This window comes from Hippocampus bargibanti, linkage group LG22 (assembly GCF_051943395.1).
Source record: "Hippocampus bargibanti isolate YZ-2025 linkage group LG22, ASM5194339v1, whole genome shotgun sequence".
Lineage (NCBI taxonomy): Eukaryota > Metazoa > Chordata > Actinopteri > Syngnathiformes > Syngnathidae > Hippocampus > Hippocampus bargibanti.
This window is the reverse complement of record NC_142755.1, coordinates 4,394,908-4,417,128: the sequence shown is the minus strand read 5'-3', so window position 1 is coordinate 4,417,128 and position 22,221 is coordinate 4,394,908. Positions and strand designations below refer to the sequence as shown.

Here is a 22,221-nt window from a genome sequence, read left to right as displayed (position 1 = left end):
GAGCAATATCGCCGATATACAGTGTTACATATAACATATGTACATATAACATATAATGTATGTACTATATAACATATACATATAACATATATATTTCGAACACTTAATGTACTCATTCCAGACTGAACATGTGGTTTGAAGTCAGGCGCATTTGTTAAAGGCTATAAACAAGTTCATCATTCTGAGAATGTACACTTGGGCCCAAAAATTCCCTTGGGAAAGCGCCTGGAATTTGCGTTCACTCATCAAAGGTCAGGGACTTTATTTTTATGATCCAGCATGATGCAGCGTATTATAAAATACATAAATAAAATCCTAAAAAAAAAAACAATGTTTGCGCCGTTGTGGGTGTAAACACTCCATCCAAATATATACAAAATGATATTTATGGCCATGTTCTGACCTCGTGGACTCAAAAAAGCAAAGTGAGGCAGCGCTTGAGAGTGGGCCCAGTGCTTTTATTGGAGCACTCCCTACTCCCCCCCAAAAAAAAGTTAGGAAAACGGGGGCAGCCTGCCGTGCGAGTGGAAATGTCAAGAGCCTAATGTGCGCTGGTTGCGCGTTTCCTGCTTCGCTACTCCCGTTTTTCCTCCTCAGTTGCCCCCCTTTTCCTGCTGACCACCGATGATTTATCAGGGCCTCTCGTCTTTCGTGTGCAACTCAACCAAGTGTGCAATAATTAGCGAAAAGGCAATATATTATCCTGTTAAATATAGTATCTTAATAATATTCAGATTGTGCGTTTTTTTTTTTTATTAGGGTGGTGGGGTTGCACAAAATAACTTATTTGTTTTTGTGTGTTCAGTATTTTTGTGCTGTCCTTGAATTGGCTATTTTGATGTTTCCTTCAAATCCCTTTTGAATATGGGTTTAAATTTATGATACGAAATATGTGAAAGATTTATTTATCTATTTATTATTAGTATTTTTTTTATTATTATTATTATTATTATTGTTAGTTTTATTATTTATTACCTATTACTTATTAATACCAGTAATACTTGCCTATTATTATTATTATTATTATTATTATTATTATTATTATTATTATTATTATATTATGAGTATTATTATGAGTATTATTAATTTTATTAGTATTAGTATTAATATTAGTATTATTATTATTCGTATATTTATTATTATTATTATTATTCATATATTTTATTTTTTTATTTTTTTTGTATATTTTATTATTTTTTTGTATATTTTATTATTGTTATTATTCATATTATTATTGTTCGTATATTTTATTATTAGCATTATTATTATTATTATTTTTTTTTGTATATGTTATTATTATTTTTGTATATTTTATTATTGTTATTATTCATATTATTATTATTATTATTATTATTATTATTATTAGTAGTAGTAGTAGTAGTAGTAGTAGTAGTAGTATATTTTATTATTAGTAGTATTATTATTATTTATTATTTAACCAAAAGTCAAACCCCCACAGACAAGTTAATATATGAGTTTATATGTCTTCATTTTATCTACGCTCAGAAATGTTTCATATTTTTGGAATTCAAAAGATGTTTTTGTCTGGCATGAGGAAATGATGTCACCAGATAGCAAGTGGTGGAATTCTTCAACATTCCTTGAATGGCTATGCTAAACTTACGAATCAACTTATGGCTCTTTTAAAAAGATGAAAGACAAAAGAGAGCGAGAGGTCAAAGGTCAGGGGGGGACTCCGCAGGTTGCGCGTGCGATAATCAGCGCGAGGACACAATGGCAGGATCTGTTGGAATGAAAAGTTCATGTCCGGCGTGCCGATCAAAGTGAAAAGGAGACGAAAACGGAGGGGCGCAAAATGTCATTTGTCCGCTTTACAAACGCAGACGAGAAATCCAGATGTCCTCCCGGCGTAGGTTGCGGTTGTCTACCGCCGCGCATTTCGACTTCCCTAGTGGAAATAAAGTGTCATAAAATGCGTTGACAAGTCGACGAGACACTTTCCACGACCCCCCCGCCCCCCCTCAATGAGTCACCAGCACGGGCGGGCGAGCCCCTCCGATGTCCCCATCGCCCCTTTTTTTTTTTTTTTTTTTTTTTTGCTTAAGTAGTCTTTAACTCATTCACTGCCATTCACAAATTTATTCGGGAATTGAAATATATGACGTAGAACGCCATTCCTGAATTTGTTCGTTTTTTTTTTTTTTCATGCTGTGGTGCCGATAAACTGCTGGCCATGGCCTCTGGCAATGTTTATATCTTATCCACAAGCGGCCAGCATTTCCCTTTTTTCCATGTTAGCGCTTTGTTATAGCTTCAGCTATTGTTAAAGCGCTATATATATATATATATGTATATATGTATATATATATGTATATATGTATATAAAATAAAAATAATAACCCATTTCATTTCTAAGCGCTTTTCAAGGTCACTTTACAGTCACAGGAGAAAATTTTCTGTGGGTGAGCAGCGGCAGCCACATGCGCCAGCGTTCACTCAACCTGGAAGAACTCAAATAGATAGAAAGTTAGCTAGCTTGCTAATAGATAACTAATACATAGCTAGCTTGCTAGCTAGATAGCTAATAGATAGCAAATAGATAGCTAGCTAGGAAGCCACCTAGATTGTATTATTATTATTATTATTTATTATTATTATTTTCATTTTCACATTGTCTGGCAGTGAATGAGTTAAAAAAACATCCAAATAAATAAATTTAAGATCAATTATTTATTTCCTATGAACATTATACCTCGTGGGATACGTTTGTGTTGTTTTAGTTCTCCCGACGTTCGTTTCCGTAGCAACAAAAAATAATGTCGCGTTATTTCCATAAACAAATGAACGCTTTGCCTCATCGCCATCTTTATGCCTTTTTTTTTGCATCCAGGCCACGTCGTTGATTGACGGTCGATAACTGCTGTCTGTTGCCGTCAAAAACGACACTGTTAAAACGCTGAATAATGAGGAACTATAACTGTCACAGCTAGACGTTTTTGGGGAGGACGCAAATGTAGGAAGTGCACTTCAAACGAACTGTCAACGGTTTGTTTGAAGAAAAAAAATGGCCACATCATCATCATTATCATTAAATTCACTTTGTTCAACATATACAGCAATCCCTCATTTATCACAGTGAATGCGGACCTGGACCACCCGCGATAGACGAAAATCAGCGATGTAGCAAACCTGACATGTATTTGTAAATTTACAACAAATATATTTATAAGGTTAAATTTAGTAGAACACAGTACAGTACATGCCGACAACTGCCATCTACTGGTGAGCGTTGTCATTGCAACTTAGATCTCTGCGAGTAAGGGTATTGTGGGGGGACTAGATAGGTCTGAGTTGAATCGTTGGTTCGCATAATTAATGATCATGTTACAGCTTATTATTAAAAAAAAGTGGATTTGTGATAGCCATGTGGCAAGAGCCGTGCGGCGGGAAGGAAAAGAGAAGAAGGAGGATGTCAGGGAAGGTCAATGGGTTCGTCCAAAGCTCTCCTTTACCACAAAACCACTCCTCCTCCCAACCCCTCGCCTCCTTTTTTTTTTTTGCCTTTACCACACACACACGCTAATGGTCTGCCTCCCAAAGCTAGCCGCTGATGAAATCAGCCAAGACGAAAACCAAACTTCTAGCCCATACTTAGCCCCGCGCCCATCCACACGTATGCCTTTAGCTTCCGCTAACTTTTGATATATCGCTTCTGTATTTTTCTAAGGAATATCAGTACCAGCGATGGATGCTAAATCGCCGTTAGCATGTCAATGGGAGATTGCATTGACATTAGCATTAGCACTTGCAATGTTTTTCATTCAGGGCCATTTCCCAACCCCTCCTTTACATTATCATTTGATTTTATGATATAGATTTTTTTTAATTGATAAAGACATTCATTGCCAGTCACAAATTTATTCGGGAATTGAAATTATGACATAGAGCGCCATTCCCGAATTTGCTTGCGAAATGTTTTTCATGCTAGGGTGCTGATAAAGCGCTGGTCAGACCTCTGATAACTTTTTTTTTTCTATTCCACAAGGGGGCAGCATTTCCCTTTTTTCCATGTTAGCACTTTGTTCCAACTTCGGCTGTTGTTAAAGCGCTATATAAACCAATGTGTTGCATTGTATTTTGGACATATGCCCTCAGTTCAAGCTCATATAACTCTAGATTCATATAATTTAGGAATTAACTCTTTTTTTTCTGATAAAAGAAGAGAGTCTAATGTTTTTTTAGGCTGTATTGAATGTTTATGTTGTCCTAAAACTCAATTTTCTCTGGGTTCTGCAATTTGAGTGACAATGATAAAAACCCTGGCACTGGAGTGGACACATTTTTGGGAGTGAATGAGTTAAAAAATAACTTGGAAAAACAAACAAGTATTATAAATTTAATTAAGGAACAATCTATAATAAAAACAATGGCAAACATGTTTTTATAATTAATTTTTTTAATCGATTAAGAAAACATCGATTCAGAAAACCTTTATTCGTCCCACAATCGGGAAATTTGCAGATTAACTCATTGCTCAACCATAATCTGTTATGGTTGAATTTTTTTTTTTTTTTTTTTTTTTTTTTTTTTTTGGGGGGGGGGGGGGGTACAAAAGTTGTTAAGAACCTAAATCCGTGAGTAATTTACCACCTCGGGCGATAAGGTCGTAAACAAGCTGTAAATTGCCGTTTCGCCCCCACTCCAGACAAGATGGGAGGGGCCACCCCAGGCTACAAAGCACAGACAAAATAGCTTCTTATCCCCGATGCGTCCGCGTCTCCATTCTGTCTTGCGATGACCCATAAGAAAGCCCCTCTTTCCTGGATTTTCCCTCTTTTTTTTTCGCTTTTATCTCACTTCTTTTGACACGCATCAACCGTCAAGACCTCAACCCGACTTTCCGGCCCACACGCTCGTTTCATTTGAGTCCAGATGGAAGGCCCCGACCATGATGAGTCAACTGGCACAGGGCCTTTTCAATGCCAAAGTGCGAATGGTTCATGCTCCACAAACCCCGGCGGAGAAACAATAGTCCAGATGTTTAAAGCGCCGCTGATTGACTCACTTTTGCACTCGGCGAAACCTGCTGGGAGCACGTTTGCAATCAAAAGGCACCATTTTTTTTGTTCCCCCCCTTTTTTCCGGCATGTTAATCAGCAGGGCTTCCTTCCCACTTTCTTCCATACATTTTTAATAAGGTCCTATTTGTATAAGCATGTTTAAAGGACAACCGGACAAGTTGTGTCCATAATTTGTAAAATGGCTTCAAATGACTTCTACTGAGCGTATTTTAAAAAGATGCCACCGCATGTAGCTATATTTTAAGACTTGCGCTGAATATTCAGGAAGTCTTGTTTTTGAGTTGGTGACGAGTCCGTACGTGACGTCACTAAAGGAATGCCCCCTGACCGAAAAAAAAGACACGTTGTAGCAGTCCTTCCATCACGTCACTGTATTTTGCTGTATTGTTTGGTCGGAAAACCTTGTGTTGCACCCAAAAGCCGCCAGAAGAGGGTGTCCAAGCTCCATATAAGGAATTTATCAGCCTGTGGAAACGGAGGTGGCCACAGGAGGTCGCCATTTTGTGCCTCTTTTCTGGTGATCGTTTCTCCCCAATGTTGCCTCAAAATGGCATGGAATAAATTCTTTAATCGATTGCAAAAATGTATGCTTTCCTCTTCAGAACTATTTGAATCATATTCATAACTGGAGGTGTAACAAGAAAGCATATTCTCCGAATCTGAAGCCATTGTTTTGATTCACTAGCAATGCAAGACGTCTTGGCGTGACGTCACGAACTGGGGGCGGGACTTTCTGAAAATGCCCAATTCGCAGCTCAATTTTTTGCAGATTTCGGACACTTTAAGTCATTTTTATTGGTGTTTTGCATTTGAATAAAAATATCATACTGCGTGTTTTGGGTATTTTAGATGCTATAAAACATTTTCTGATGTCAGTTAAGAAACAAAAAAGTGACGTCAGTTGTCCTTTGAATCGCGACCCAACTTGAGATTTTTAAGATGGATCTTGGCGTCCAATTGAAAATGTCGTCACCCGCGTCTCCGAGGGGAACCATCGGGCTATCCGCTTACGTCCAAAACAACATTCGGGTCCAATCCAGAGCACTTGGATGACTTTGAGCCTCTGGCGCGGTCATCGGTACAATAATCTGGTCAGCGTCCAAAGACAATATTTGTCAGAGTAGCCTCGTTTCAGCCCCTTCTTTTTTTCTGTTTATTACATTTTGCAGCCTGGGAATAAAATGGTTGAGGGTTTCAACCTGGAGTCTGAAGGAGGACACCCACAACCCCTTCCACCATCATTTCTTTGCTGAGGTGCTTTTCATCACCCTCTTCAATGTTTTCAATCAGGCGACACAGCTGCAGAATACAAAGAAAATCAGTGTAGGAATCTTTTATAAATAAAATTTACATTCATTCATAAAAAATAAACATGAATGAACAATAAATAAATAAAGATAATAAATAAATAAATAAATAAAAATTACATACATAAATGCAAATACCTAAATCAATACTTACATAAATACATAAAAATAAATACAAATAAATACATAAAGAGAAATAAATACATAAATATATAGACCAAAAGATCAATAGATTACTAAAAATAATAAAATTACAAAAATAAACAAAAGCTATATAAATAAATACATTAACACTTAAATGAATATGCATGTAAAAATAAATAAACAGACATACATACATAAATAAATAAATAAAATCAATACATCATAATAAATTAACACAAAAATACATAGATAAAGAGAAATAGATAAATAGACAAATAGGTCAATCGATAAATAATAATAATAAATAATAGACAAATAAGTACATAAAAAGTATATAAATAAGTAGATTAATACTTAAATATGCATGTAAAAATAAATAAACATACATACATAAATACTTAAATGAATAAAATAAATAAATGAATAAATAAATAAAAATACTACTACTACTACTACTACTACTACTACTAATAATAATAATAATAATAATAAATAATAGACAAATAAGTACATAAAAAGTATAGAAATAAATAAAAAAAGAAACAATTAAGTCCGTATGTAAAAATAAATAAACAAACACATACATAAATACTTAAATAAATTAAATTAATACATAAAAATAAAGAAACAAAAAAAAGATAATTACGTAAGTAAATACATAAATAAAAATGACATATATAGATACATAGATAAATAGACAATTATATAATTAGATCAATAAGTAAATATATAAATAAAAATTACGTAAATACATGAATACTTCAATAAATACATAAATACTTAAATGAAATCATAAAATACAAATACATACATACATACATAAATAGATAGATACATAGATAGATAAATAATTCACTGAATAGTGCAGTAAAGTCCAACACCGGACGGTAACATGACACACGAGGAAGAGCGCTGCTCCTGGCCCGATTCCAAAATGCCAGCCTTCATATTTGGGCCCCGTCTTCTCGTAGGAATGTCTCGCTTTTTAAGGCCAAGGTGCTGATTGCTCCCCCCCAAAAAAAAATACAAATAAAAATGGCTGGCACGAATGGTATGCGGCAACACAATCTGCCCTTGCTTCCTTCGTCTCGTTGCAAAATACTTACTGGCACATACCCGACGGTTATTAGAGAGTCCCAAACGCTGCCGCTTCATTTCAAATGCGCAATTTTGGAGTCTATTCCGCTTAAAATGATTTTGACCAGCATATTGACCACTTATTGACAATTGCTCACCCGGTTTTCTCGATGCGAAAATCTCTATTTTAGTGATGGAAGTCCAATCCAAACGAGAATCGACGCAAATTGACAACACGTGTACGAGAGAGTAACGCGACACCGGGCGAGCCGACAACCCAAACACAGGCCACCTGCTGCTGGTCTTTTTTTTTTTTTTTTCACCAGAGAAAGCCGAGTCCAACCAGAACTTTTCAATCGTGATGGGTTCAAATGAGGCCACGGTGGCAAAAAGCCTGGACAGCCACAGTTCAAATTTGGGGAGTTTTACACACATTTCATGCTAGTTGCAGCCAAAATTTGACATTCGGACCAAAAACTAACTCGCGTTTTCAGTTCTAGAAAAAAAAAATGGCGTGTGAGGATAGCTTAGCTCAACGTAAGCGAGTACAGTGATCCCTCACTACTTCATGGTTCACTTTTCGCAGTTTTAGTGCATTTTTTTTCCAGTGTAAAAACGTTCAGAATTACAAAAACAATGCAGAATGACTCAGAGGTTTTGTCTTATTTTTCCCCCTGTTTTGACCAACAACAACAAAAGTACATTTCGTAATGATGTAAGCAGAAAAAAAATACATATAATTCATATTTGGAGACTTTTGTTGATGTGAAATTGGCCATAATAACTCTTCATTTGTACATATATTTTAAGCAACTAGTGTACTAGTATGTGCTGGTGTATTTTTTTTTTATTATTATTATTTTTTTTAACTGAAATCCAACTTGCAACCAAATTGGTCTTTGGTTTTCTCGTCCTCCTACCAAAATCATATTTTTGATCAGTTATTTAACCAATCGGTTATTTAACAATCTGGATTGGCAATTGATGACTTCGGTTCTTTCGGAATATTCTCATTTGAGCAAAATAAACAAATACATGAATACATTAAATAAGTAAGTAAATAACTATGTAAATGACAAAGTAAATAAATAGGTAAGTAAATAAATAGGTCAGTAAATAGGTCATAGATAAATAGGTAAGTAAATAAGTAAATACCGTATTTTCCGCACAATAAGGCGCACCTGAAAGCCTTCAATTTTTTCAAAAGCTCACCTTGCGCCTTATAATATATGGAAAAAGTTACAAAATAAAATGTCATTTATTTAAGGTGCGCCTTATAGTGCGGTAAGTTAGTAAATAAATACATATATAATGATAACAATAACAATGATAACAATAATAATAATAAATAATAACAATAAAAATATACAAATTATAAAAAAATACTAATTATAAAAATATAAAATAAACAATAATAATAATAATAATAATAATAATAATAATAATAATAATAATAATAATAATAATGTTTTTGTTGGAGCCAAAACCTTCAATTTTCTGGTTTGTGTCATGTAACCAAATGCACCGAGAGCCAAAACTTGACTCCAAATGGCCTTTTTTTCTTCCAAATATCATATTTCACCCACTTAAACATTTTTTTCACTGTTTTTTATTATTTTTATTGTTTTTATTTTTTCCATTTTTGCAGTCAGATGGTTTTGCACATCGAGAAGTCATCAACTGACCAGATACTCTACACACGAAGCCCTCTTGGTTGCCACTACTCTATTTATTTATCCTGCCACCGTAGTCAAAATATAGATCCACTGCAACCGCTTGCCAGCTATCACACACCCACACTCTCACACATACACTCACACACACACAAACTCAGACAGACAGTCAACACGCTTGTGCTAATTCGTCACTTTGACATGAGTCAGCGCCATGAGGCGGCACACAGATAACACTTCCTCCTTTCCCACATGTATCATCACACTTGCGTCACCTCATGTGACGTAAACAGTCATCACGGGTGCGCATCCCCCTTAGCCCGTCCGTATTAACCCCCCCAAAAAAGTGCCGTCATAAATGAGATCTATTTATAGTCCATTGCAGCACTTTTGGCGCACCGATCTTGTTTCTCGATCTGGAAATGTCTTTACCACAATCATGCACATTTTTTTTCGCCGATGGATTAGCCATATGCTTCCTTTCCTAAAATCGCGGCCTTGTATAAGTCACCGGGCGGCGGTAGAGTGGTGGATCACGGTGACGAGTGCCCCTGAAAACCGTTGGAAAAATTGCGATCCAGATGTGAACCGAATCGTCCCATCACTTTGAAAAGATTTTTAGTGTTCAAGCGACCAATATGTATGGATTGCATTGTATTTTGGACATCCGCCCTCATTTCAAGCTCATATAACTCCAGACCCATATCATTTAGGAATTAACTAATTTCTGATGAAAGAAGAGAGTCTAAGGTTTCTAATGCTGTATTGAATGTTTACGTAGTCCTAAAACTCAATATTCCGTTTGGAATTTCAGTGAAAGTGACAAAAACCCTGGCACTGGAGTGGACACATTTTTTACATTGTCTGGCAGTGACTGAGTTAACTCCCTCTCCCCTAGCCCACATTAAGCTTGATGGCACCCGATAAGTCAAACTCAATGACTCAATGACGTTTATGGGCGCGAGTTACAATTTGATGCAAATACTCCAAGGCAACCTTGAATAATACTGTATGTACCAAAATGTCATATTGCACCAGGGATATTAGCGTAATAGATGAAAATGTCCAAAAATGGTTATATGATTGACGGGTTTGGCGGAAGATTAAAAAAAAAAAAATATGACGGAAAAATGACATCGACTTTCCTGTGTGTGACGGATGGCCAGTGACGCTCTTGTACCGCGCCTTCCCTAAAACGCGTATTACTCCATAAATCATGTAATTAGTACAAGGCCACCTTGGAGGGTTACGGAGGGGGGGCTCAAACGTGGCTCGCAAACTTTAAAATAAGGTCAATAAATCTCCGAGGGAGACGTCATGTCAAGTTGGCGGTTTCCTTTTAATGGACTGTGAAGTTTGCGTGATGCTTTACATGTTAGCCTGATTTTTATCGCATTTAAAATCAAGATAGACGTATTTTGTCAGTCCAAAGTGTGTTCAAACTTTCTCCAGTTTTAGAAACATTTTGAATTCCTAAACTAATTTTAATATTTCAACTTTTGAGAAAAAAAAAAACATATCGCAGAATGGAACCATCTTGCTTTGCTTCTCCAGGACCTGAACCGCATTGAATATTTCATTGGATTGACTTTGTGAGATGTTAAAATACATTCAAAACAAGCCAAAAAAAAAAATTCTCTATACAGTGATACCTCGGTTTTCGAACGCTTTAGCTAACAAACTTTTTGCTTTACGAACATTAAATTGACGAGAATATAATCTTGGCATACGACGGACGAACCAAACCACACAGCGCCACGGTGGCTGGCGGACTAGTTTTCCACACCCCCCTCTGTTTGAGTGCAGATATTGTTTTGTTATCGTGTGGAGTACTTTTGCTGTTATGGGACTGAAAAAGACCCCACCACAGGCTAGTGTTTAGCCTAAGAAGACATTAAAGAAAATTCTGTGTTGTCTAAGCAACGGTCTCAGGCAATAGAAGAGGTTGAAAAACTTCTGTTGATTTGTATTAACGAAAAGCAGCTAGCAGGGGACAGTGTGAGTGAGGATAATATCGCCGAGAAAACACGGCAACTTCACGAGGATATCATCAAGATGCAACTACATCAACGACCATCACAAAGGTAAATAAAGCGACTTTATTATACAGTGCAGTTTATTTATTTAATTACAATACAATATCAAATTTATGATACATAAAATAAGGTTTATTTTTGTGTAATTTTAAGGCTTATTTAGTAGAAAATTATGTTTTATGGGGACCTGGGAACGGATTATTCTCATTTTAATGGTTTCCTATGGGAAATTAATATTTGGAATACACACTTTTCGCCTTACACACTCTTCCTGGGAACCAATTAAATTTGTAAACTGAGGTTTCACTGTATGTATTTTCTTCTTCTATTTGGCAACACGTGTGACTTATGTATGCATTTTAGTGTGATATTCAGCAGAGACGTTGAAAAGCTCCCGGGGGGTTCAACCCACGCTGACTGGAATTGATTTAAATCATAATTACCTCCGCAATAACGCACCCGTCGCTTTGAGCTGACGGCCAGGTGTAACAGCAGAAACGCAATCTGGCAGCGATTTGAGTTGATGGCATGTGGCCAAGTAACCACGTATACAATAACCCCCAACTCCGACCAAAACCGGAGCAGCAATCTGTCAGCAGCTGTCATTGCTCGTCTCTTTCTCTTTCTCTTTCTCTTTCTCTTTCTCTTTCTCTTTCTCTTTCTCTTTCTGTCTGTCTCTCTCTCCTGGCGTCCATTTTTCTTTCTGCGGGACATCTTGACGAGATCGGCCCATGGCGTCTCTGATTTTCCCACCGAGGGACCACATGGAGCCAAAACTTTTGATTTGTTAACCACTGGCAGATTTACTCTACTTTACTGAACTGTTTATTGATATATAAATATATGTGTGTGTGTGTGTGTACGTGTGTGTACATGTGTGTACATGTGCGTACATGCGTGTACATGTGCGTACATGTGTGTACATGTGCGTGTACATGTGTGTGCGTGTACATGTGTGTATGCATACATGTGTGCGTACATGTGTGGGTACATATATGTGTATATCTGAGTGTGTATATGTGTGTGTATATATATATATATATATATATATATATATGTGTATATATATGTATATATGTGTGTATATATTGGATTGGATTTACCTTTATTAGTCTTGCAGTGGAGAAATTGACATTTCACAACAGCAAAGTGATGAAAGGAAGAGGAAAGGAAAGAAAGAAGTAGAAAAACAAAATACAGGAGCTGCTGTAAAGGCAGCCACCCTCGCGTCGCCATTTTGAGGTCAAAAGAACAAAAAAAAATGCCAACACAAAGACAGTCATTCAATCTTAATCACTTTTCTGCACCCTGTGTTAAGATGAACGCATCATTTTCACCAGTGGATCAGGGACATCACGGTGAAATGCGCGCGTCTGCTACAAGATAAATGTCGAAAGCAAAAACGAAGCTGTATAATCCATTGACCAATAGAGATTGTGTCGCATCGCTGTTCCCACGTGAATCCGCTTCAATTCCGAGCCGCGGCAGTTCCACATATGCATTGAAAGCACTGTTCAACAGTCCAAATGACTTTAAAATCGTCAACTTATTTGCTCTATTCAATGTTTTTAGGAGTAGATCACATTTCGAGCCAGAATTCAATTTTTTGCAGATGGTTCGATGCTGACTCGCCCCTCCAAGGGCTTCTCATACCCAAACAATACGCTACTATACTCTCAATCTCCGCACCTGTGTTATGCTTTCACGGCGACAATAGATGTGCTTTTCCTCTTTGCGGTCGGCTTTGTTTCCATGACTCACATCCTGAAAATAGCGTTTGCCACCACCGATCGTACCGAACGCTGGCTTTGAGCGTACTAGCCTAGCGGTTGTGCGGTTTGTCAATGTGTAGCATGTGGACCAGTCATTGAGTGCAATTGGCATGTGTATGCTGAATAAGCACATTCGTTTTCACAATTTATTTATTTTTTTCCAACTCTCTGGAACATCTCAATAAAAATATTATGGGTCAAATTGACCTGGGATTTTTTAGTATTATTTCTGGGTTACAAGTATCAGGGGGAGATTATAATAATGACATGTCAACAATGTTCATCGAGACTCATTTCTCATTTAGGACTATTTTGTAATCATAAAAGTCGGATAAAAATAGATCCAGGGAAATGTTCACAATTCGTGAGAAACATGCGGGTAATATACTGGTGTAGAAAATTAATTTATTAATAACAATAATACATTTCATTCATAAGCGCCTGTCAAAACTCTCAAGGTCACTTTACAGTCACAGGATATGTTGTAAACAATCACATTGTATCCACAGTTCAAGTAGCTCCATTGCATTTCTATCACATTTTTTTAAATATTGATACAAAAGTTGCATATTCTTACAAAATTATATCATTTTGTATTTCGAGTCTCAAGATTGGAGGTTCAGGTGTGCCTCATTTTTCTCCCCACAGCCTATCACCAATAATGTTTTACTACCCTCTAGTGGACGCTGGTGGAAAATCAGTCACATTTATTAGTTTTAATAAAATAGGTTGAAGTGCTTTGAAGCAGTTTTATTTTGATATACACTATTAAGTTTTATTTTAATACATTTTTACTCGTCATCTTTTCTCCATCATTATTTCTTGAACCAAAAAAAATATTTTTTTACCTTTTGGGGGGAAAAATCAGACTCAGAAAACCTTTATTCGTCCCACAATGGGGAAATTTGCACAAAAAAAAAACTCCCAAACCAGGTTATATTGGGATATTTTGAATTCAGTATCAACACAACAGCAATATTACATTCCCAAAGCTAAAAATTGAAAAACGTAACTATTTATTTTTATTTTTAATTTCATTTTTATTATTTTTATTTTTCATGATTTTTTATTTTTATATTTTTTTATTTATTTTTTTTATTGTAATTTTTATTGTTATTGTTTATTTTTATATTTATTTTTCATATTTATATTTATTTATTTGTTTGTTTTTATTTATGTCTTTATTTGTTCATTTTAATTTAATTGTATTTTATTGTATTTTATTTTATTTTATTTTATTTTATTTTATCAACAGATGCGTTGTACCTCCATGCCCAGAGGAAGCTCTTGACGTTGATGGCCCTGCCCAGAGCCCGAAACTGGGCCTCCATGATGGCTTTTCTGACCACCACAGCAGGAGACTCTCCTCCTCCTCTCCTCCACCTCCCCCACAGCAGCACATCAACACCTCCAATATCCAAATGTGGAAGGTGGGTAAAGGATTTGGGGGCGCGGGGGGTTGAAATAATTCCAATACTTAACATATATATATAATTTACATTCCACATCATTATGCATCTGCTCTCCAGCCACTGTAAATGAATTCCTTCCCGACCAGGGGAAGATGAATACATGCACACCGTCCGTGCGCACTTTCCCAGACATACGCTTCCTGTTTTCCCACAGGCGTGCCAACATTTTTGGCACAGTTATTTATTCAGCCGTGATGGTCGGTATTCGGACGCTTCCTGTTCACTGGCAGCTCTTATTTATTGTTTCGCAACACTCCAAAATAATATGGATATATATATTTAGATATTTTTTATTTTGGTACAGAACCGAATAATTTTAAATCTTTTACTTAGTGTTGAATTGAAAATCGACCAGAATTTTTCTTATTTTTTTAATGAGAATCTTTACAGCGTGAATACTCAAATAAATGAGCCATTAATATGTAGTTCCACCCCTGGCCGCATGGGGGCGGTAGCATCCCAGTCCACTCGTGTCGGGCGTGGTTACGTCACGGTGACGTGACGCACTGTAAACAGATGTTTATGGCCAAAGCGCGCTACCTGCTAGCTTATAACCTGAAACGCGAACAGGAAGGTAAGAACCGTCGGTGTTTTATTTTGCCATTGCTCCACAAAAAAAATGTTCGTTTTTTTTTTGTTTCTTTCGTGTTGGGTTGTCTTTGTTTTCCGACCAAAAAGATGGTGGTGAAAATAGGGGTTGTCTCGCGACATTTAAAAGGCTTAGTTGGTCACCCAAAGAGGTACATTACAAATATGCGACGTGTATCGATTTCTATCTCTTCCGCCCAAAACAAATGAAGGGGCAAAAAAACAGCAAACCTTTACAATTCGACAGCAAAGTGTTTTAAATTAATCAAGTGACCATGTCATTGTGTTATAAAAAGGGATTTCATTGAAAACAGCCTCAATTAAACATTGCCATCTTGTACACTTTATTGTGGGTGGTGGTGCGTTCAAGGTACAATTAGCAAGACGCAATCGCGTTTTATTGCTGTCATTTCCTGCACACAGCGACATATACAAATAAAATCGGCGCACAATCATCTACTGAAGTTGTAGGAAATATTCTGCTCTAGCCTGTGAACCACATTGACATGGATCACTTTTATTGCTTTCACTTCTTCTGGCTTTCCAAACCAATGTTTAACATTTCCTCTCCTCCTTCCAGTCACCGTGCCATCTCCCCCTGTGATGTGCCCGTACCGCCCTGCCTTTTAGCTCAACCACCTTACCATCCTTCCTCGTCTCCCTATCAGCACCCCTTGAAGATCCCTACCTCCCCGAGATCAACCTCCAAATTCTCCTCTTCTCACCGTTCACCCCTGTGATGCGTCCCTCATGCTGTGGCTACCTGTCACAGTACACCCATCATCACCTGGTTGCCTTCCTGCTCACCTTTTTTAGGTAATTTGTGAATTTTACCTGCATTTTCCCCCATTCGATCCTATTGGGTGTTTTTGATGTCTTATTTATACTCTGAGGCAGATGACAGGTGGGTGTTTAGTTTTTTTTATGTTTGGAATGTATGGAATGCTGTTTCAAAGAAAATTGTGAATCCACCTTGCGGGTCAAAAGGCTTTGAGGGACATGTGCCGTCAGCATAGTGTGAACTATGTATATTGATCCAATGGGCATAGCAGGGAAAAAAAATGTGGTTGTTTGTTTTGGGCGGGAGGTTTCTCATGCATATGTGAACGGGTTTATGATAGTCTTCCTCTGCCTTCCTTTTTTTTAGGCATGTTAGTTGCGTTTAAACGATGAGGACAGTTTCCTGTTTTTAGACGTTCACTCTTATGTCCAGTTAGGAGCCGTTCACATGAAAGGAAAAACAAAAATAAATCATGACTTAAAACACAAACTTTTTTTTAAAATGTCGTTTCCCATTTTAGGTTATGGAAATTGCTGATATTTTCAGTTTTATCAGAATTGAAATGGATATAACATTTGTTGTGATCACTTTGAAAACATCAAAGTAGCAAATTTGGCAATCTTGACTATTTAAAACTCAAATTTAAACTGACACCAAATAAAATACATTTCTTCCAGTTACTGTTGATATAAATAAATTCAAATTCATTTTCTCTTCCCCCCCTTGCCACCAGCTATGTGTTCCTGCATGCCTCCAGGAAGACGTTCAGCAACGTGAAAGTCAGTATCTCCACCCAGTGGACGCCTTCCCTTCAAAATGGCACCGCTGCTGCTCTCCTACCCGACGAGGTGTGTCTTTTTCAATTTCATTTTTATAGCCTGCGTCTTCATTTTATTTATTTATTTTTTATTTTTTGTCATAGACGTGGGAGAAAAACCGTCTATTTGCAGATGAGCAGCAGGCGACGCTTTTCCTGGGAGCTCTGGACTCCATTTTCCTCTTTTCCTATGCTATGGTGAGGCACATTTAAACCCAGTGATGCTTTAAAGGACAACCGACGTCACTTTTTTGTTTTTTAACTGACACCAGAAAAACGTTTTATCTCATCCAAAATACCCAAAACACACAGTATGATATTTTTATTCAAATGCAAAACACCAATAAAAATGACTTAAAGTGTCCAAAATCTACAAAAAAAAGAGCTGTGAATTGGGCATTTTCAGAAAGTCCCGCCCCCAGTTCGTGACGTCACGCCAAGACGTCTTGCATTGCTGGAGAATCAAAACAATGGCTTCAGATTCGGAGAATATGCTTTCTTGTTACACATCCAGTTATGAATGTGATTCAAATAGTTCTGAAGAGGAAAGCATACATGTTTGCAATCGATTGCCATTTTGAGGCAACATTGGGGAGAAACGATAAACAGAAAAGAGGCAAAAAATGGCGACCTCCTGTGGCAACCTCCGTTTCCAGAGACTGATAAATTCCTTATATGGAGCTTGGACACCCTCTTCTGGCGGCTTTTGGGTGCAACACAAGGTTTTCCGACCAAACAATACAGCAAAATACATTGACGTGATGGAACGACCGCTACAATGCGTCTTTTTCACAGTGAAGGTCCGTCCTTTAGTGACGGCACATACGGACTCGTCACCAACTCAAAAACAAGACTTCCTGAATATACAGCGCGAGTCTTAAAACGTAAAATATAGCTATATGCGGTGGAATCTTTGTAAAATACGCTCAGTAGAAGTCATTTGAAGCCATTTTACAAATTATGGACACAACATGTCCGGAGACGTCAGTTGTCCTTTAAAAATGTTTCATAATAATCACATGTCATCAAAAATAATAATAATTCTTCTATGCAGGGTATGTATCTGAGCGGCGTGATAGGCGACCGGGTGAACCTGCGCTACGTGCTCTGCTTCGGCCTGTGCGGCTCGGCGACTGTGGTGAGTGCGCTCGGACTTTTATGCATTAGGTCATCGCGGACCGCCCGCCATCTTGTGATCCTCAGGAAGCAGATGCAAGGTCTTATTTTGGGATTTATTTATTTTTTTTGTGTCCTGCAGAATTTTGTGTTCGGCACGTTGACCGAATGGCTTCACGTCTACAACGTCTACCTCTATTGTAGCCTGTGGGTGTTAAACGGGCTGCTGCAGTCGACCGTCTGGCCTTGCGTTGTGGCTGTCATGGCAAACTGGTTCGGCAAGACCGGGTGCGTGTGTCCGTGTGTTTGTTCTTTTAACACACGTCGGCACAATGGCGACCGTTCGTCATCTCCTATTTCGATGTCATTGAGGCTTTGCAACAGGAACTTGTTATGATAATTAGCGAGGGTGTATGTATTTGTATGTAATGTATTTGCTTTTGAATGCATGGCTTTGAATGGCTTTGCGATGGTTTCCAGGCGCGGATTTGTGTTTGGCCTGTGGAGCGCGTGCGCGTCAGTGGGGAATATTTTTGGGGCCTTCTTGGCGTCCAGCGTGCTCAAGTACGGCTACGAGGTAAGCTTAGTGTATTTTTGATATTTTCGAAACGTTTTAATCTTATTCTATGTACTAAAGTACATTTTTTTAAATTATGCATAATTATTGCATAATCATGCAATTCGACGTAGGTTTTATTCTGTCTTTTGTTTGCTTGTTTCAGTTTTATACATGGGTGGCATTGTAATGTACGTTTTGTGTAATTTTAAGGCTTATTCCGTAGAAAATGATGTTTTATGGGGACCTGGGAACGGATTATTCTCATTTTAATGGATTCTTGTGGGAAATAAATATTTGGAAGACGAACTTTTCACCTTACACACACTTTCTGGGAACCAATTAAGTTTGTAAGCTGGCTAGGTAGCTATCTATTACCTAGCTGGCTGGATGGCTAGGTGGGTATCTGTTGGCTATCGATTTGCTAGCTAGCTAGCTTTCGATCTATTTCAGTTACTTCCAGGTTGAGTGAACGCTGGCGCGTGTGGCTACCGCTGCACACCCACAGAAAAAAACGTATCCTGTGACCTTAAGAGTTTTGAAAGGCGCTTATAAATGGAATGTATTATTATTATTAAGTTGACAAATCCGGATGTTGCGCGTGTCCTCTTTTGCAAGTATGCCTTCCTGGTGACGTCTGTGGTGCAGTTCGCCGGAGGAATTGTGCTCTTCTTCGGCCTGCTCACCTCCCCAAATGAAGTCGGTAAGGATCACATGGCGGCGGAATCTTCTTTGTAGACACCTTGTCGCTCATGGAAAAACATATCTGCATGCCAGGACTTAGCATCGATTGTCAGACGGGATTCAGCCCGGTCGACACGGAGACCCACAGGCCCCTGATAAACGACAAGGAGACGGAGGAGGACGTTTGCGACCTTCACAAACGCTCGCCGCGGCATCAGGACGAACCCCCAAAAGCAGTTGGTTTCTTCCAAGCCTTTTGGCTGCCCGGAGTTCTGCCGGTGAGCTTTGTAGCGCCTCCTCGCTAATTATTTTTTTTTTCTTCTTCCCTCCGACTGAGCTTTAATCTGTTTGTTCTTTGCTTTAGTACTCGCTTGCGTACGCGTGTCTGAAGCTGGTGAACTACTCTTTCTTTTTCTGGCTTCCTTTCTACCTGAGCAACAACTACGGCTGGAAGGAAGTCGAAGCTGACCGGCTAGCCATGTGGTATGACGTGGGGGGGATTATCGGTGAGTGCTGAACCGGACAGGGGAGTTGATGGGGTTTCAGTTTACACATCGCAAAGTCTTGTGTGTGTGTGTGTGTGTGTGTGTGTGTGTGTGTGTGTGTGTGTGTGTGTGTGTGTGTGTGTGTGTGTGTGTGTGTGTGTGTGTGTGTGTGTGTGTGTGTGTGTGTGTGTGTGTGTGTGTGTGTGTGTGTGTGTGTTGCCCTGTCCCACTTGTTTGTTTGTTTGTTTGTTTATTTATCTTTTTTTTTAATTCATCTATTTTTCTACATCGATCTACCTATCTATCCATTCATCCATTTTTTATTTTTTATCATTTATATATTTTATATCTATTATGCATTTATATTATTTTTTTATATATTTATTATTATTTTATATTTATTTATTTATTTCATATTTGTTTTTATTTATTTACTTATTTTGTATTTATCTATCATGTATCCATCCACGTATTTATTATTATTTTATATTATGCATTTTATATTTTTTATTTATTTATTTTATGTGTATTTATTTTATATTTGTTATTATTTATTTCTTATTGTATGTTTTATATTTGTTTTTATTTATTTCTTTTGTATATATTTATGTATTCATTTATCTATTTCTTATCTATTCATCCATTTTTTTATTATTTTTATATTTATTATGTATGTTATATTTATTATGTATGTTACATGTATTTATTTTATATTCCTTGTGTATTTATTCATTTTATATTTGTTTTATATTTATGTTTTTATTATTTATTGTTATTATTGTTGATTTTATTATTATTTTTTGGTCTTTATTTATCTTTTATGTATCTATATATGTATCCATCCATCCATCATTTTTTAATTAATGCATTATTTATGTGTGTCTTTCATATTTCTTATTTATTTGATACTTCTGATATATTTATTTTATATCGATTTATTTTATACTTTTTTATTATTTATGTATTATTTAATTTTTTTTCTTTTTTTTTTTGTTGTATTTATTTATTTATCTATTTATTTAATTGTTTATTGTGTCAGGCGGAACCGTTCAAGGTTTGGTAACGGATGTCATGGGAAAGCGGTCCCCAGTGCTGGCCTTATGTCTTACGCTTGCCATGGCTTCTCTGGTGGGGTACAGCCGTGAGTCGTCACTTATTTCTCCTCTTCCTACAAACAATTCACTTTTTTGACTCTTAAAATAAATGTACATTGAGCATTCATTCATGTATCTCCTGAATTTTAACCATCCCGCATTTCAGACTCACCGGACGACAAAACGGCCAACGCCGTCCTTTTAGCCATTACGGGCTTCCTCATCGGAGGTCCATCCAACATGATCGGCTCGGCCATTTCCGCCGACCTGGGAAGGCAAGATGCCATCCGGGGAAGCCGGGAGGCTCTCGCCACCGTCACCGGCATCGTGGATGGTACCGGGAGCATCGGAGCTGCCGGAGGACAAGTACGGATTTTGGCGTTTTGTGTGTCCTTGGAATGAAGACGAATTGGATTTATTTGTTTAATCGTATTTTTTTAGTACCTGGTGTCTCTCATCCAGAGCAAATTTGGTTGGATAGCCGTCTTCTACTTCTTCGTCGTCATGGTAAGATAATGGATAAGATAGTCGACCTTTGATTGAGCAAAAGTGCCACACATTCACATGTTTTTTTTTTTTTCGTGGTTAAAGTTCAAAGTGCATTCTGATGAAATATCTCGTTCTTAACGTTACAGACAGGGGGCAGCATCGTTTTCATCGCTCCCCTCATCATGGAGGAGGTGCGTGCCATTTGGAGAGAGCGGCAGACGAGGCATCACCAGCTCTGAGGCCCCATTTTCGAGCCTGACCTAACTTGAAACAAAATGGCTCCGTCGGTGAGTCTCTGTTTTTTCCCCTCCATTGAAGAATGACCAGAGGATCTTTAGCCTCTAAAAAAAAAGGACTTGATCGTGCTCATTTTCTTCAGTATTGACTGTCGAGAACTGCAAACGTTTCATCGTGTACAAATTATTGAAATGGTTGTAAATATTTTTTTTTAATGAGTTATTTGGATGCATTTTTCCATTTGCGCTTATGGCTGTGCAGAAAGATTGGGCTTGAGATTTACGTAGGTGACTTTTGCCATTCTTCTAATCAGGTTTGAAATGTCCTTTGACTTGAAGGCTTTGGATCCTCGCTTTAAGTTTTTTTTTTCCTGCATTCCAATTTCCTCGTATACAACTGCAAGACTAACTGACGCTTTTTGCCATCGGAGATTAAAATGAAATGTTAACCATCGCTAGGCCTACAAATACCTCGATCTAAGTCAAGCGGTAACATGCAACTTCCCCCCCCCCCCCATCCGTCCATTTTATCGCTATTTATGTGTACATTTGAGCACTTTGGAGTCTGTGAAAGAGCATTTTTTTTCTTTTTAATAAAACGGGGTTGCAAGTTGAATGTGTGGCTTCATTAAGACGCTTCAGAAACGGCGTTTTGAACTATCGCGGGTGGTCCTAGTCCCCATTAACAGTGAAAAACGAGGGATTACTGTGTATATTTATTTTTAAAAAATTAGGCAAAATATTTTATTTATTGCATTCTATTTGCGATTGTATTTTGTTTATAATCGTACCTATGCTTGTCTGTGACTGTAAAGTGTCCTTGAGACCTTTGAAAGGTGCTTAGAAGGTCAT

General features: G+C 37.5%; 1 protein-coding gene and 1 long non-coding RNA gene across 3 annotated transcripts in view; one reads left to right on the top strand and one right to left on the bottom strand.

The window, feature by feature from the left end:
* slc37a3 (solute carrier family 37 member 3) overlaps window positions 1-22,188 on the top strand; it is a 31,565-nt gene extending 9,377 nt beyond the window's left edge. Inside the window, exons 4-17 of one of the 2 annotated variants that reach the window (XM_088988489.1) lie at window positions 14,307-14,481; window positions 15,692-15,927; window positions 16,626-16,740; window positions 16,815-16,907; window positions 17,764-17,847; window positions 17,968-18,113; window positions 18,306-18,402; window positions 19,000-19,084; window positions 19,159-19,343; window positions 19,430-19,571; window positions 20,590-20,691; window positions 20,811-21,010; window positions 21,086-21,151; window positions 21,280-22,188. In XM_088988489.1, coding sequence (XP_088844615.1) covers window positions 15,851-15,927; window positions 16,626-16,740; window positions 16,815-16,907; window positions 17,764-17,847; window positions 17,968-18,113; window positions 18,306-18,402; window positions 19,000-19,084; window positions 19,159-19,343; window positions 19,430-19,571; window positions 20,590-20,691; window positions 20,811-21,010; window positions 21,086-21,151; window positions 21,280-21,372 — 1,485 coding nt within the window. In that variant the 5' untranslated portion in view covers window positions 14,307-14,481; window positions 15,692-15,850 and the 3' untranslated portion in view covers window positions 21,373-22,188. Of the gene's footprint in view, window positions 1-14,306; window positions 14,482-14,997; window positions 15,098-15,691; window positions 15,928-16,625; window positions 16,741-16,814; window positions 16,908-17,763; window positions 17,848-17,967; window positions 18,114-18,305; window positions 18,403-18,999; window positions 19,085-19,158; window positions 19,344-19,429; window positions 19,572-20,589; window positions 20,692-20,810; window positions 21,011-21,085; window positions 21,152-21,279 lie in introns of those variants that run through there. The other variant, XM_088988490.1, reaches the window with a different exon arrangement.
* On the bottom strand, window positions 19,081-21,196 carry LOC148881720 (uncharacterized). Its single transcript, XR_016113639.1, has 3 exons — window positions 21,089-21,196; window positions 20,817-20,996; window positions 19,081-19,217 (listed from the first exon to the last, which is right to left on the bottom strand). It is a non-coding gene; the product is annotated as an uncharacterized LOC148881720 (long non-coding RNA).
* Window positions 22,189-22,221: the final 33 nt, after the last annotated feature.